Source organism: Miniopterus schreibersii (assembly GCF_964146895.1).
Source record: "Miniopterus schreibersii genome assembly, chromosome: 1".
In the NCBI taxonomy this organism is placed as follows: Eukaryota; Metazoa; Chordata; class Mammalia; order Chiroptera; family Miniopteridae; genus Miniopterus; species Miniopterus schreibersii.
This window is the reverse complement of record NC_138101.1, coordinates 52,299,876-52,313,747: the sequence shown is the minus strand read 5'-3', so window position 1 is coordinate 52,313,747 and position 13,872 is coordinate 52,299,876. Positions and strand designations below refer to the sequence as shown.

At 37.4% G+C, this 13,872-nt stretch overlaps 1 protein-coding gene across 1 annotated transcript in view; it reads left to right on the top strand.

Annotated features, from left to right (window-relative positions):
• Nucleotides 1–1,663: 1,663 nt before the first annotated feature.
• LOC308555292 (broad substrate specificity ATP-binding cassette transporter ABCG2-like) overlaps nucleotides 1,664–13,872 on the top strand; it is a gene marked incomplete at its 5' end in the record, with an annotated part of 75,216 nt that continues 63,007 nt past the window's right edge. Inside the window, one exon of the mRNA XM_081133353.1 lies at nucleotides 1,664–1,866. Coding sequence (XP_080989479.1) covers nucleotides 1,664–1,866 — 203 coding nt within the window. The remainder of the gene's footprint in view (nucleotides 1,867–13,872) is intronic.

Sequence of the window (13,872 nt, the reverse complement as noted above, 5' to 3'; positions counted from 1 at the left end):
CTAACTTTATAGGTAATGGAATTTGGATAAAGCAAAACCCCAAGTGAATAGAAGGAAGGAATAATACAGATCAGAGCAGAAATAAATGAAATAGAGCCTTAAAGAAATACAAAATATCAATGAAACCAAGAGCTGGTTCTTTGAAAAAATAAACAAGATTGATAAACCTTTACCCAGAATCATCAAAAAAAAAAAAAAAAAAGAGCACCTGAGCCCAGATAAGTCAGGAATGAAAGAGAAGTAACAACTGACATCAAAGAAATACAAAGGATTGTAAGAAAATATGAACAACTATATGCCAAAAAATTAGACAATCTGGAAGAAATAGTTTCTGTTTTAAACTCTGTAATGGCTTATATATTGGTTTGATTTTCTTTTTCTTTTCTTTAAAGATTTTTTATTCATTTTTAGAGGAAGGGGGAGAGAGAAACATTGATGTGAAAGCCACACATTGATTGGCTGCCTCTGGCATGTTCCCTACCAGGGATTGAGCCTGCAACCTGGGCATGTGCCTCACTGGGAATGGAACCAGCAAACCTTTCAGTGCACAGGAAGACACCCAACCAACTGAGCAACACTGGCCAGGGCTGGTTTGATTGTCTTAATTACTTTTATACTTAATTCTAAATCTTCCTGCAATTTAAATATGTTCACCCATTAAGTAATGTGCCATCTCAAACAATTTTAAAGTTTGTCTTAGCTGATTGAAGGAGCATTATAAGCAGTGATATAAAGCCTTGCGCTATAAATTCAGAAACATTTCTCTTGTCCTAAACTGCCCAGCTAAGCCTTTTTTTTTTTTTTAATACCTATGTCATAAATTCCAAAACTACCACCCAAAAAATAAAAAGCAATAATAGTGAGTGAAGGTGATCATGTAGTCTGACCCTGATCTTGAATCTTATCATGATATTCTTTTCAAGCTAGGCAGGTTAAATTCCCACTCATCTTTTTCCTGTTTCATGAGTTTTGGGTAACTTTTACACTCTTTGTATTTATTTATTCGATATGTAATTGATATCTAATTGGAGTTTGTGTATTCTGAGTTGTGTCTGCCTCCGTGATAGGAGTTCCAAGGTTTTTCTTACCACAGTGATATGGGCTGTTCATTGGGAATAGGGCTATTTCTTGCAGAAAGTTTAAAATTGGCTTGTTTTTTTAAATGTTAATAATATATCTTATTGAAAAAATACAAAATATGTTTAGTCAAACTTGTAATCAATATAAAAATGACTAATGAGTTATTCTACATTTTTTTAAAGATTTAGATCTCTATTCTTTTTATTGTTTTTAGTTGAAATATAATTGACATATAACATTAGTTTCAGGTGCAGAACATAATGATTCAGTGATTATATATATTGTGAAAGGATCACCACAATAAGTCTAGTTAACATCCATCACCACACAGTTACAAGTTTTTCTTGTGCTGAGAACTTTAAAGATCTCCTCTTAGCCACTTTCAAGCAGATAATACAGTGTTGTTAACTATACTTACCATGCTGCAAACTACATCCCCAGGACTTATTTCTTTTATAACTGGAAGTTTGTATCAAAATGGACTGCTTTTAAACATACTGTTGTGTTTTGTTTACAACTTCATTTATTCAACTATCAATTTACTATTGCTTTTTCCTCTACAGAAAGGCAGGAGCTCTTCCACATGTCTCCCAGTAATGACCAAGTTTTTATCCCAATGTCACAAGCAAACACTGATGGCTTTCCCGGGATGACCCCTAAAGACCAGAAGACGTTTACTGAGGGAGCTGTGTTAAGTTTTCATAACATCTGCTATCGAGTGAAAGTGAAGAGTGGCTCTCTACTTAGTTGGAAAACAGTTGAGAAAGAAATACTGATGAATGTCAAGTATGTGCATGAACTTTTGTTTTAGTAGCTTTATTGACAGCAGTGAACTTCACAGGTGTTGCTATTCCAAGTACAGGTGCATGGACATTTGTGTACATGTCTGTACAGATACACAGACACATGTTTTCATTTGTTTTCCTCAACTGTGAGTGCAATGGTTGGATCACATGTTAAATATGAGCTTAATTTTTAAAAGAATAGCCAAACTGTTTTTAAAGTGGTTATATCATGTGCATCAACATTTGTTTGAGAAACTGAATAATTAATGTGTCACTTAGTTTTTCCTGGGCTAAGCCTTCTGGTTTAGTGGAAAGAGGCCTGGTTGTGTGATTTACAACTTCCCAACTGTGAAGATAGAATTGTAACCTGTGAGCTTCATTATTCTAGTCTGTGAACTATAAGATCACTCCCTGTACTTTATGAGCCAGACACGTTAGGTATTATGCACTTATATCCTTTATGTTCTAAATGCAGAGTCAGGGGGTTGAAAAAACAACGTATTGTGAAAGTCCTTTGGTTTTCTAAAAGACTTGTTTTAAATGAGTGGCTTGTTTATATAGTTGTTTATCATCTGTAACAATTTACCTAATGCTTCCCCACATTAGACAGACAGACAGAAACTATTTAAATACAAGAAAACACTAACTTAGCTTAAGTTATAAAGTGGAAGTCCAACGTAAGAGAATTCAGGATCCCAATCAATACAAAACTGTGATTTTCATTCTCTTCTTCCATTTCATTCTCCTCTTTCATCACTTGGTGCTGGAGTGGGCAGTAGAGCGAGGAGGGAAATGAGAATAGAACCTACTTGGGACCACATATCTCTCTCTATTCTTTCACAGATGACAGCCACTAGGATTGTTCATGTTCTGAATTCTAGAGAAGTGAGCCTGATTCCTCCTCTATGTGCAGTGGGGAGTGCGTCTAGGTCTCTCAGACAGCATGGCCTATGTGTTTTGTTTAGTTAATTTGTTTGTTTGCTAGGGGAAATAATTATTCCTGGGTGCAACAAGCACTTTTTTTTTTAGCTCTGTGAGCCTGGAGGAGTGGTTGTAAGAGCTCTTGGGCCAGGTATGGCCTCTAACCTGTATAGAATCAGACGCTTCTCATGTGTGCTTGATGCATTCTGTGGATTGTGGTTTTTTCTGTCAGTAGCAGCCAACTGCTCCCAAAAGGCTAGGAAATGACCAGTCAGGGAGAAAAGTTTTGTATGTGGCTGGGGAAGAAAGGGCAGGGACCTGGTATTGATTGGGTGGTGGTGAGGTCAGGGTCTGTGTAGAATTGGATAGAACTTTCTTCAGGCAGCGACACATACAGTCATGCCTACTTCTTTGTTGCTTTCTGGTATTGGTTAAGAAACCCTGACCAGGAAAGTAAGGAGAGGAAGGTAGGCACAAAGCTTTTATCTTTTGCTACATGCCTAGATAGAAGTGCCTGACCTTTCTGAAAGCTGACAAGGTTTTTGTGGAACATTATAGTCAAGAAAATGTTGGTCACTTTAAGTTTTGTGTTAAGTGGAAGGTAATAAGTAATTTGAATATTACTTATTCAGTAATAAGTAATGCAGGTTGGATGGATTTCAACTGCATACTGGGTGAGTTTTCATTTACCTTGCTTATGTTTCAGTAGATTAGTAACTCAGGACACTCAAAGTGTCATCTGCTCAAGGCTTCATCACGTTTTGATGGGTCAGTGGTATGCACTCCAGCAATGTATGAGTTATCATTATGTTTATTCCTGCATTCCTAAGAGCTGTGCTGAATCATTTTGTAATATTTTTTTATTTGTCAATTATAGTTGACATACACTGTTATATTAGTCTCAGGTGCACAACATAGTGATTACACATTCATCACCTTGCTAAGTGGTCACCCCAATAAGTCTCATAGGACACCAGAGTTTTCTTGCTTACTCATATTTCTGGTTTAGGCGTCCATGAGGAAGGTCATCCCTTTCATTCCATGTAGCATTTCTAATTATTCTCTCACGTGCTAGGGTTTACTGAAGAGCATTTCTGGATGGGAGAAAGGTTGTTCTCATTTGTCTTATTTTTGACTTGTGTTTGATAGCACCACCACCACTCAAAATAGTAATTATATTTCATAAACACCGATGAGAATCATGATTTTTATTTTTGCTCTGGACATTTGCATCCTCATTTGTAGAACTAAGTAACTAGGACCTGATGTCTTCTGTGGGGAAAAGAAGAGAAAACAAAATCTGACTATGAGAATTTAGAAAGGTGAGATATGCCTACCTATGGAAAGTCATTCTGCTATGCTTAGTTTCTGTCCATACCTGGCATTTTAGCTTTTCCTCATCAATGCTGAAGGTCTATGGGGGGAAAAATGGTCTGTTTTAGTAGTCGTGTGGATATCCTGTAATCTTCGGGGAAATTCATTATCTATTTGGAGATTTCTTAAGTTAATAATTTATTTTGAAAAAATTTCAAACTTGTGAGAACATAACCCTTTTACCCACCTTTTAACATTTCACTGCATTTGCCAGTCATTTTATCTCTTGAAATAACCCATTGTCCTTAGCATTTTTTCTGAACCATTTGAGAGCAAGCTGTCCATATTGTGCTCTATTATCCCTACCTCCTCCAGTGTATATTTTTCAGAAATAAGAACCCTCTCCTATGTAACTACCCAGTCATTGTCTGGGAGCAGCCCAGGGGATGCAGAGCCTCACAAAAGGTACAGCGGTGGGTCCTAAGGGGCCGTTGGTCCCCATGCTCTTCAGATAGTTGACTGACCACCACATCGTGTCTCCTCAGTCTCATCCAACCTGGTAGGTATTTTCCTGTCTCCCTCCAGGTGATATTGACTTTGATCAACTGGTCATGTTGGTGTCTGCCAGTCTTCACCACAGTGTTCCCATTTCCCCCTATGTAAATCATAAATAGTATAAGCAGAATTACCCCAACATTATTCTAAAACTTTATTTTACCCTCTAAGCTCCCATTGATATCTCCTGACTGAATCAGCAGTAACTATCACTACGATAGTTAACAAAGTGTGACTTTCTGCTTTCATCCATCTGTTTCATATGGACTAGTTGTGTTCTACTAAAAGGAAAACGCTTCAGTCATAATCTCTTCATTCATTTATTTATATCAGTGTAGACTCACAGGTTTACATTTTATATAGTAGCATTCAATAGTAATGCATTATCATTATTTATTTTAATATTCCCATTGTTCCAGTTTGGTCAGTGGGAGACCTTTCAAGGTAAGTCTTTTTTTTTCAGCTCATTATCTCATTTTTTGAGTATTTTGTTGGCACAGCAGACATTCCAGACTCACTGTGTACTTGCCCTGCCTCAGACCTGAATGAGCTGATATTCCTTGTAGAGGAATTTTGTATTTACTAAGAAAGATCTGGGTGTTTGGAATGTTCATTGGTATTGGGATGGCATAGCTCCTAGGCCTTCTCAGTGGACAGACCTAGGGAACATATATGAATGTATACATGTCTACAAACATCTAAAGCTTTTATGTCTTTCTGTGTATACAGATCAAAACCCATGACCTCCAATTCCAATCTAATTCCCTAGAGTTATTTCCACATTTCCACATTTGTAAAGCATCTTCTGAAAAAGTGAAAAACCCGACTCTCGTTATTCTAATGTTCTTACTGATTTCCTCAATCAGTTTTCTTATTTCTTAATATAAGCAATCACCACACCCTCCAGCTGTCTCCTCTCTTCCTCCCACCTCCCTTTGCAGCCTCTGATCTTGGGTGCTGGCCTTTGCTGCACCTCCACCCAGCACTCCCATCACCTTTGCACAAAGAAGGAAGGTAAAGTCTAATAGAAGTGACAGATGCATTATTTGAACATGATATAAGTAGGAGTGTAATTTTTCTTTCCAGTCAGCTTATGCCTATTTCCCATAAGCTTTATTTTACTTCTTATCATTTGTTTTTATTGCAAATATTTGTTTTTCCTATAAGTAATTATCATGTATAAAAAAGTAGGAACTTAGTTTTTCAACAAATTTTAAATGCCTACCTAGTGCCTAGGGACATGAGCCATTTTTCTTGTAGGTTCTGACTAGTGATGACATACTTTTTTTTTCTTTCATAGGTTTCAGGGGTACAATTTTATAATACATCTTCTGTATATTGTATTGTGTGTTCACCATCCTAAGTCTAGTCTCCTTCCATCAGCATTTATCTTCCTTTTACCCTCTCCCACCTCCCCACACACCCTGATGACATCTTTGTACACTAGACTTTTATTGACAGCTTGTTTTTGTTTTTTAAGGTTGGTTTGTGCTTGTTTTCTAATATCTGAAACTTTCAATGAGTGTACTAAATGCAGACTCTAAATGTTTAGAACTAGTTTTAACCAGAACCAGTAAAATAGTCTATTTCTGCATTTGCAGTGGGATCATGAGACCTGGCCTCAATGCCACTCTGGGACCCACAGGGGGAGGCAAATCTCCATGAGTGTAACAGAGAGTGTCAGTAAGCTTTCCCCTTGCAGTTTTTTGTTTGTTTGTTTTTTAACCCTCACTCAAGGATATTTTCCCATTGTTTTTCAGAGAGAGTGGAAGGGAGAGGGGTTAGAGAGAGAGAAACATTGATATGAGAGAGACACATCAATTGGTTGCCTCCCACATGGACCCTGACTGGAGCTGAGCCTGCAACCTAGGTAAGTGCCCTTGACCAAAATCGAACCCAGGACCTCTAACCACTGAACCAAATCCACTAGGGCCCCCTTGCTGTTTTAATGTGCTTTCAAAAATCACTTTTACGAGGGCAGGTATTAGTTGAATCTTTGCTGCATGACTGGTCTGGTTCCAGGTGCTATGGATCACATGCAGCCATCCAGCTGTGGTTCTGTCCTGAGGAGCAGGAAGTCCTATTAGGTGAGCTTTACTACCAGGATGTGGTAGATGATTGCCATACAGCTGTCAGCTATGATTTTCAATAATACAGGGTGGGGGGAGGGGTATGACATTGAAAGTGGGGAGATGGAGGGGAATCATAAATGCAGTGAGTCTCAGGAAAGGAGCATATTTGCCTGTGTTGGTACTTCAAAGGTCAGACAGCTTGGAGGGCAGTTAGAGAGGTCTGTTGGGTCAGGCAACAGTCCCTTGCTGTCATCTTTTTGGCTTTATTGTAGCATTCAGTAAATAAATAAATAAATAAAATAGGAAGGTGAGAATTTTTAAAAAATAGGTAATTTTAGTTAAGCCGTGGAATTTCTTTTAATTTTTAAAAATTTATGCATTGAATTTGGAGAGAGAGAGGAAGAGGGAGAGAGAGGAAGGGAGAGAGAGAAAGAGAAACATCAATGATGAGGGTAATTGATTGGCTTCTTCCTGCTCACCCCCTACAAGGGGTTGAGCCCACAACCTGCGCATGTGCCCTCACTGGGAATTAAACCAAGACCTCCTGAATCATAGGTTGACTCTGAACCACTGAGCCACACAGGCTGGGCTGGGTCATGTTTTCTTATCCATTCAGCTACCCTATATCTTTTGTTTGGAGCACTTAATCCATTTACATCTAAGGCTATTATTGATAGGCACTTATGTATTGCTATTTTTGTTCTTTATACCTATGTTTCTCTCTATTTCTACTTCTTATTACAGCAGTCCCTTTTTCATTTTCTGCAGTGCTGGTTTGGTGGTGATAAACTTCTTTAGCCCTTTTTTGTCTGGAAGCTCTTTATTTCACCATCTATGGTGAATGATAGCCTTGCCGGATAGAGTAGTCTTGGTTTCAGATCCTTGCTTTGCTTTCCCTTCTGGCCTGTAGAGTTTCTAATGAGAAATCAGCTGATAGCCTGATGGGAGCTTCTTTGTAGGTAATAGATTGCCTTTCTCTTGCTATCTCTCTTTGTCTTGAATTTTTGACATTTTAATTATGATATGTCTGGGTGCCAGCCTCTTTGGATTCTTCTTGCTTGGGACTCTCCATGCCTCCTGAACTTGTGTGACTTTTCCCTTGACCAGGTTAGGGAACTTTTCTTCAAATTGGTTCTCTAACCCTTGCTGAGTTTCTCCACCTCCTGGAACTCCTATTATGCAAATATTCTTACGTTTCATGTTGTCCCACAGCTTCCTTAAATCGTCCTCCTGTTTTTTAATTGTTTTATTTTTTTGGCTCTCTAATTGAGTGATATTTTCTACCCTGTCTTTGGTAAAGAATTTGGGTGGGAGTAAAAGAGAAAAGGGAAACTAATGAGAGGTTTATGCTACTAAACTACTGAAACAAAACATTCTACAAATATAATCTCCTAAATTTGTTGGGGGGCATTAATGGATATTTTCTCATGTTGAGGGCAGCTCACAGAATACTGCAGTTGATAAGATCATTTGAGCCAAACACGATAGTACAGTAGTACTGCACCTATATTCATGCTGTGATCTTGACTTCTAAGATTTCTTTACAAATTTTGCTTAACTTTAAATAGCCTGGGAAGCTCTAAAAAATCCCTCCAAGTCCAGGCAAACCAAAACAATTAAATCAGAATCTTTCCCAAGAGATTCCAACATGCAGACAGATTGAGAACCTTCTCGACCCTCAACGTGCATATGAATCACCTAGGAATCTTGATAAAAATCCAGACTCTGACTTTGTACATCTAGGGTTCCATAGAAGATTCTGCATTTCTAACCATCTTCCAGGTGAGGCCATGCTGCTCCTCCTTAGTCCCTTGAATAGAAAGGAAGAGATTAGACAGATAGTCTAGATTATCAGCTATCTAATCACTTTGCCCTGCCTGTTGTACCTTCCTTATTGCCTCTCTTGTTTCCTCTTCTGTACTTTCTGAAACCTTAGCATACCAGAAGAAACTAAAAATAAAAATAATGAGGTCTAGACATAGCCTAAAAATACAATACTTAAAAAAAAAAAAAAAAGGTGTGCACTCACTCTCTCTTGAGCCCCACCCTTTTCCTACCCCCTCTTTCCCCAGGATGAGATCTCTTTCTGGAGCATGTCTATGCCTTTCCCTGCTCTCCTTTCCCTTGGAATGTTTTCTTTGCCTCTTTCTTTCTCCTAAGCTCTAAGGGCTCTTCCTTTGCCCCTGTAACTTGTTTCCTGAGCCCATGCAGCCCAGCTGGCTCACTTCTTCCAGGGCTCACTTCTTTTATCTTTGTGACTTCTAAATATATTTTTGCTTGAAAATATATTTTAAAAAACAGTTCATATGGCAGGTATGTCCTGCCAAACAACCCAGCCTAAGCTCTCTGGACTAATAATATAAGGATGTTTGACATTTTATTTGCAAAATCTCACTTTAACTCATGTATGCAATAATCTTTCTCTCAATTTTCACTGTCTTGTACCTCCTCAACTTGAACCTCATACTTTATATGGTGTTGCTGCATATTTTAAGGAGGACTCTGCTCAAAACCATGACAATGTCACCAAATAGCCTTATTTTATTAAGAATATCAAGAGAAACTATTTGTTCTATGGATCATATTTTGTCATGATATGCTATTTTCTACCATATTTTAGGGTCCATACTTGTGATATATTAAGAAAATCTGTTAATTTTCCTCTAAGCAGACACGTATGATATTTCCTGGCATAATAGACTTCATAAAATGTTGTTGGTTTTTTGTTCTTTTAATAATAATAATAATAATGATAGTAATAATAATAGCTAACTTTTATTGTGTGCTTACCGACTGCTGGAAACGTCTCTAAACACTTTACATAGTTGAACTTATTTTGTCCTTCCAGTAACCTAGGAGATAGATGCCCCCTTTTTGACAGATGAGGAAACCAAGAACTTGGCCCAGGTGACAAACTATGAGGTAGTAGAAGTAGGATCTGAAGCTTGGCAGCCTTGCTGTATTATTTGTGTCACACTGGTTCTAGCATTGTTGTTTGTATGTACAAGTCTCTTGATTAAATTCTGGTTTATATATTTCCCTTTAAATAGACATAGGTTTTGGAGCAGTTTTAGGTTCACAGCAAAATTGAACAGAGTGTACAGAGACTTCCCACATACCCCTTGTCTCCACAAATGCATAGCCCTTTCTCACTGTCAACATACCCTTCCAGACAGGTAGATTTCTTACAATTGATAAACATACGCTGACACATTATTTTCATCCAAATTCTGTAGTTTGAATTAGGGTTAACTCTCAGTGTTGTGCATTCTAAGGATTTTGACAAATGTATAATGACATGTATTCACCATACTTGTGTCTCATACACAATAGTTTCACTGCCCTAAAAATCCTCTGTGGCAACCTCTAATCTTTTAACTGTCTGCATAGTTTTGCCTTTTCTTGAATGTCATAGAGTTGAAATCATACAGTATGTAGCCTTTCCAGATTGGCTTCTTTCACTTGGTAACATGAATTTAAGTTTCTATCATGTCTTTTCATGGCTTGATAGCTCATTCCTTTTTAGTGAAGAATAATATTCCATTGTCTGGATGTACCACAGTTTATTTATTCTTTCACCTACACTCAGAGTGGTGACTTTGAAGGTTCTTACGTGTCTGACTGGAATTTGAAGTCTGATTGCCTGGTTTGAAATGCCAATTTCTGTCCTCTGGAAAGCACCATTTTTTGTTTGTTTCTATGTTTGAATTAGTTCTCAAGTGATTAACTGCTGCTCAAGCAGAAGTAATTGGTGCTTCACAAGTAGTACTGAGGTAAGACCAATCTAGTTAAGAGGCTGGGCCTCACCTACATGGGTTCAGAAACTGGATCTTTTCAGTGTTCTGTACTGATGGGGCTCAAAGTTGCTGATTCATAATAACTAAACTCACAGAAAATTGAGGTATGAATCAGAATGATAATTGATTTTCCTATGGGACATTCCTTTCTGTGATCAAGTTACTTGAGTTTCCTAAGTAGGCACTTCCAGATATCAAAATAAATAAAAGTGGATACACTTAAGAGTTTTTTTCATCCAAGTAGTGGAAAATGCTTGTGTAAACTGTCTCTACCCAAAACAGAGTAAAACCTCTTTAGGGAGTGGAAATTTCATATTGCCCACATTCTGTGTTAAAAAATATGGTCAAGTATTCTCAACTGTAATAATTGTGACTAATGGTAATAAAGACACATTTATGGGATGCGTCTTCTATGCCAGGAACTATGCTAAAACCTTAATCCTCACAGGATCTTTGGAAATAATGATGATTAGACTTTGGTAGGTTAGGAAAGTTAAATGATTTAGTCAAGATTGCCCACTCATTTAGTTAAAACCAAGATGCAGGATTCAAATGCAGAGCTCTCTGGGCTGACCATACACCGTATGGATTCTCAGCAATTCATGGACTGTTTTGTTTTTTTCCAGTTTCTATATAGACCAAACTTTTTGTGTCGACACATTCTTTATTCTGATAAGTTATTGTAAAACTAGTTATACATTTAGCTTTGGCCAGCTAATAAAGATGATTGTGAAAAGTCTTCCATGAAATGTTATAACCTAGGATATTTTAAACATATATAAGAAATGTAGAGAATATTGTAATAAATAGTTATATGCCCACTATGAGGATTTTTAACCATGAGCATCGCTGTATCCTCTACAAAGGGATTCTTTAAAAATATAAATCAATCAGGGTGCTTTCTTCTCAAAATCCTCTGATGGCTTCCCACATCTAAATAAAAGCTCAAAGTACCAATGAGCCACTAAGCTCTACCCCATCTGGCTCCTTGGTAGCCCTCATTCCATCAGCTACCATTCCCCTCCCATTGCTGACACTGCAGACACACTTACCTTGCTATGTATTGCGTTGAAGATGCCAAGCACGTCCTGTCTCAGAGCCTTTGTGCCTACCACTTCCCCTATCTGCACCACTCTGATTTCTGTATATTCACTAGGTTTAAGTTTAATTGGAGGACAGTGGCTTCAACAATATAACATTTATGTCTCACGTATAAGAAATCTAGAGGTAGGCATTCCAGAGATAGTGTAACGAGAGCCCACATTCCTTCTGTCTTGTTGCTTTGCCATATGAGGCTCCTGTTCTCAAAGGAGTCATCTCAGTCCACAGCAGCCGAAGGAACTCCACTCATCATGTTTGGATTCCAGCCAACAGGAAAGAGGAAGAAGGAAAGAGCACCCTGTTGTGTTTCTGTGAAACGTTGGGGAAGGAAGAAATAGAACACCTCATTTAAAAAAAACTTTTTTTTTTAAAAGTTAAACCGTTGCTGTCTAAATAAAATCACACTTACCTTCACGGGAGCTTTTAAGGTGTTCTTTTGAACTGAACTTGTTTCTAATTATTCTTTTAGTTAAAATGTAGTCGAGCTTGATCTTTTTGTACCACCTGTGGCCCAGGGTCATTCAGATTTCTTTTGTGTTAGCAACAGAAACCTTTTTAAAAATTAAAATTAAATTTATACAAAAATATATTTATTGTTTATATGTTAAAATTTATAGTGTTTATTTATTAGGAAGTTAGTCCATAAAAACAAAGTATTTTTGGTGTGCACAAAAATGTTATGAAAAGGGTTTGTTATAATTGCACAAAGCTTCTGAAATAAATTTATTTCTGCATTTGTTTTAGTTGTACAGTATTGAGAAAAATCTAATTCACAGACTGGTAGAAATGGTGTCAGGTTTTTGTATTGTTTTTTTCATGTGACAATTTTATGATTTTCTCTGATTAAACAGAGATGACAAGAGAAGATTTATTCTGAGATACATATAAAAGTAGCACAAGTGAACACTGAGGCTTCCAATATGTTAAAGTTTGGTAGAGAGCACATGAAAGTGCACAATATGTTTTTGTATGATTTCTTTAATGTTTTTAATAAATAAATAAATAAATAAATAAATAAATAAATAAATAAATAAATATTTCTCTCTATATTTAGAATGAACACCTTGTTTATTGGCTTTTTAAAAAACTGTTTCATTTAAATTTATTTCCCATAAATTTTAAATGTACCATTCAATGAATCTTAGTAAATCCATAGAGTTGTGTGAACCTTACTAATACAATTTTAGAACTTTCCAGTCACCTCAAGAAGCTTTCTGCAACCCTATGCTCACTGGTGCCAGTTGTACCCCCTCCACCCCATCCCCCTTATTTCCTGGCCTTCCAGCTGAGAAGCTGGTGAGTTAGGGTCTGTATAAAAATATCCGTGGTCTGTGTTCCTGTAAAAAGTGTCTGAATGTAGCTACAGAACTTGCGAAAGGTAAAAATGAAAAGTGATTTTGGCCCAGCCAGAGTAGCTCAGTTGGTTGAACATTGCACAGTGCACCCAAGGGTTGCCACTTTGATTCCTGGTCAGGGCACATACCTGGGTTTTGAGTTCCATTCCTGGTTGGGGCAAGTACAGAAGGCAACAGATCAATGTTTCTCTCTCTCTCTCTCTCCCCCTCCCTCCCTCCCATCCTCTCTCTAAGCATGTCCTTGTGAGGGGTTTAAAAACAAAAGTGATTTTGTCTTTGGGAGGCCTGTGACCTGGTTAATTTTATGAACTTTGTAATAAACTGGAATGTTTCTATGGTATTAGAGGACAGTTCTTTTGATGTGCAAAGTTTTCACTGTATAATTATATTTTATTGATTGGCAAGTTGCAGATGACATTCTTAATGGTCTTGGACGCCCATCAAAAGAGAGACTTATTCCTGTTTTTAAGGGAAATGGTTTTAGTTTTTGACCATTGATTATGATGTTGGCTGTAGGTCTGTCATATATGGCCTTTATTATGTTGAGGTATGATACCTCTATTCCCACTTTGCTGAGAGTTTTTATCAGAAATGGGTGCTGCTAGATTTTGTAAAATGTTTTTTCTGCATCTATTGATATGATCATATGATTTTTGTCCTTCATTTTGTTTATGTGATGTATCACATTTATTGATTTGAGGATGTTGTACCAGCCTTGCATCCCCGGAATAAATCCCACTTGGTTGGGGTGTATGATCTTTTTAATGTATCGCTGGATCTGGTTTGCTAGTATTTTGTTGAGGATTTTAGCATCTATGTTCATCAGGGATGTTGGCCTGTAATTTTCTTTCTTGGTAGGGTCTTTATCTGGTTTTGGGATTAGGATGATGCT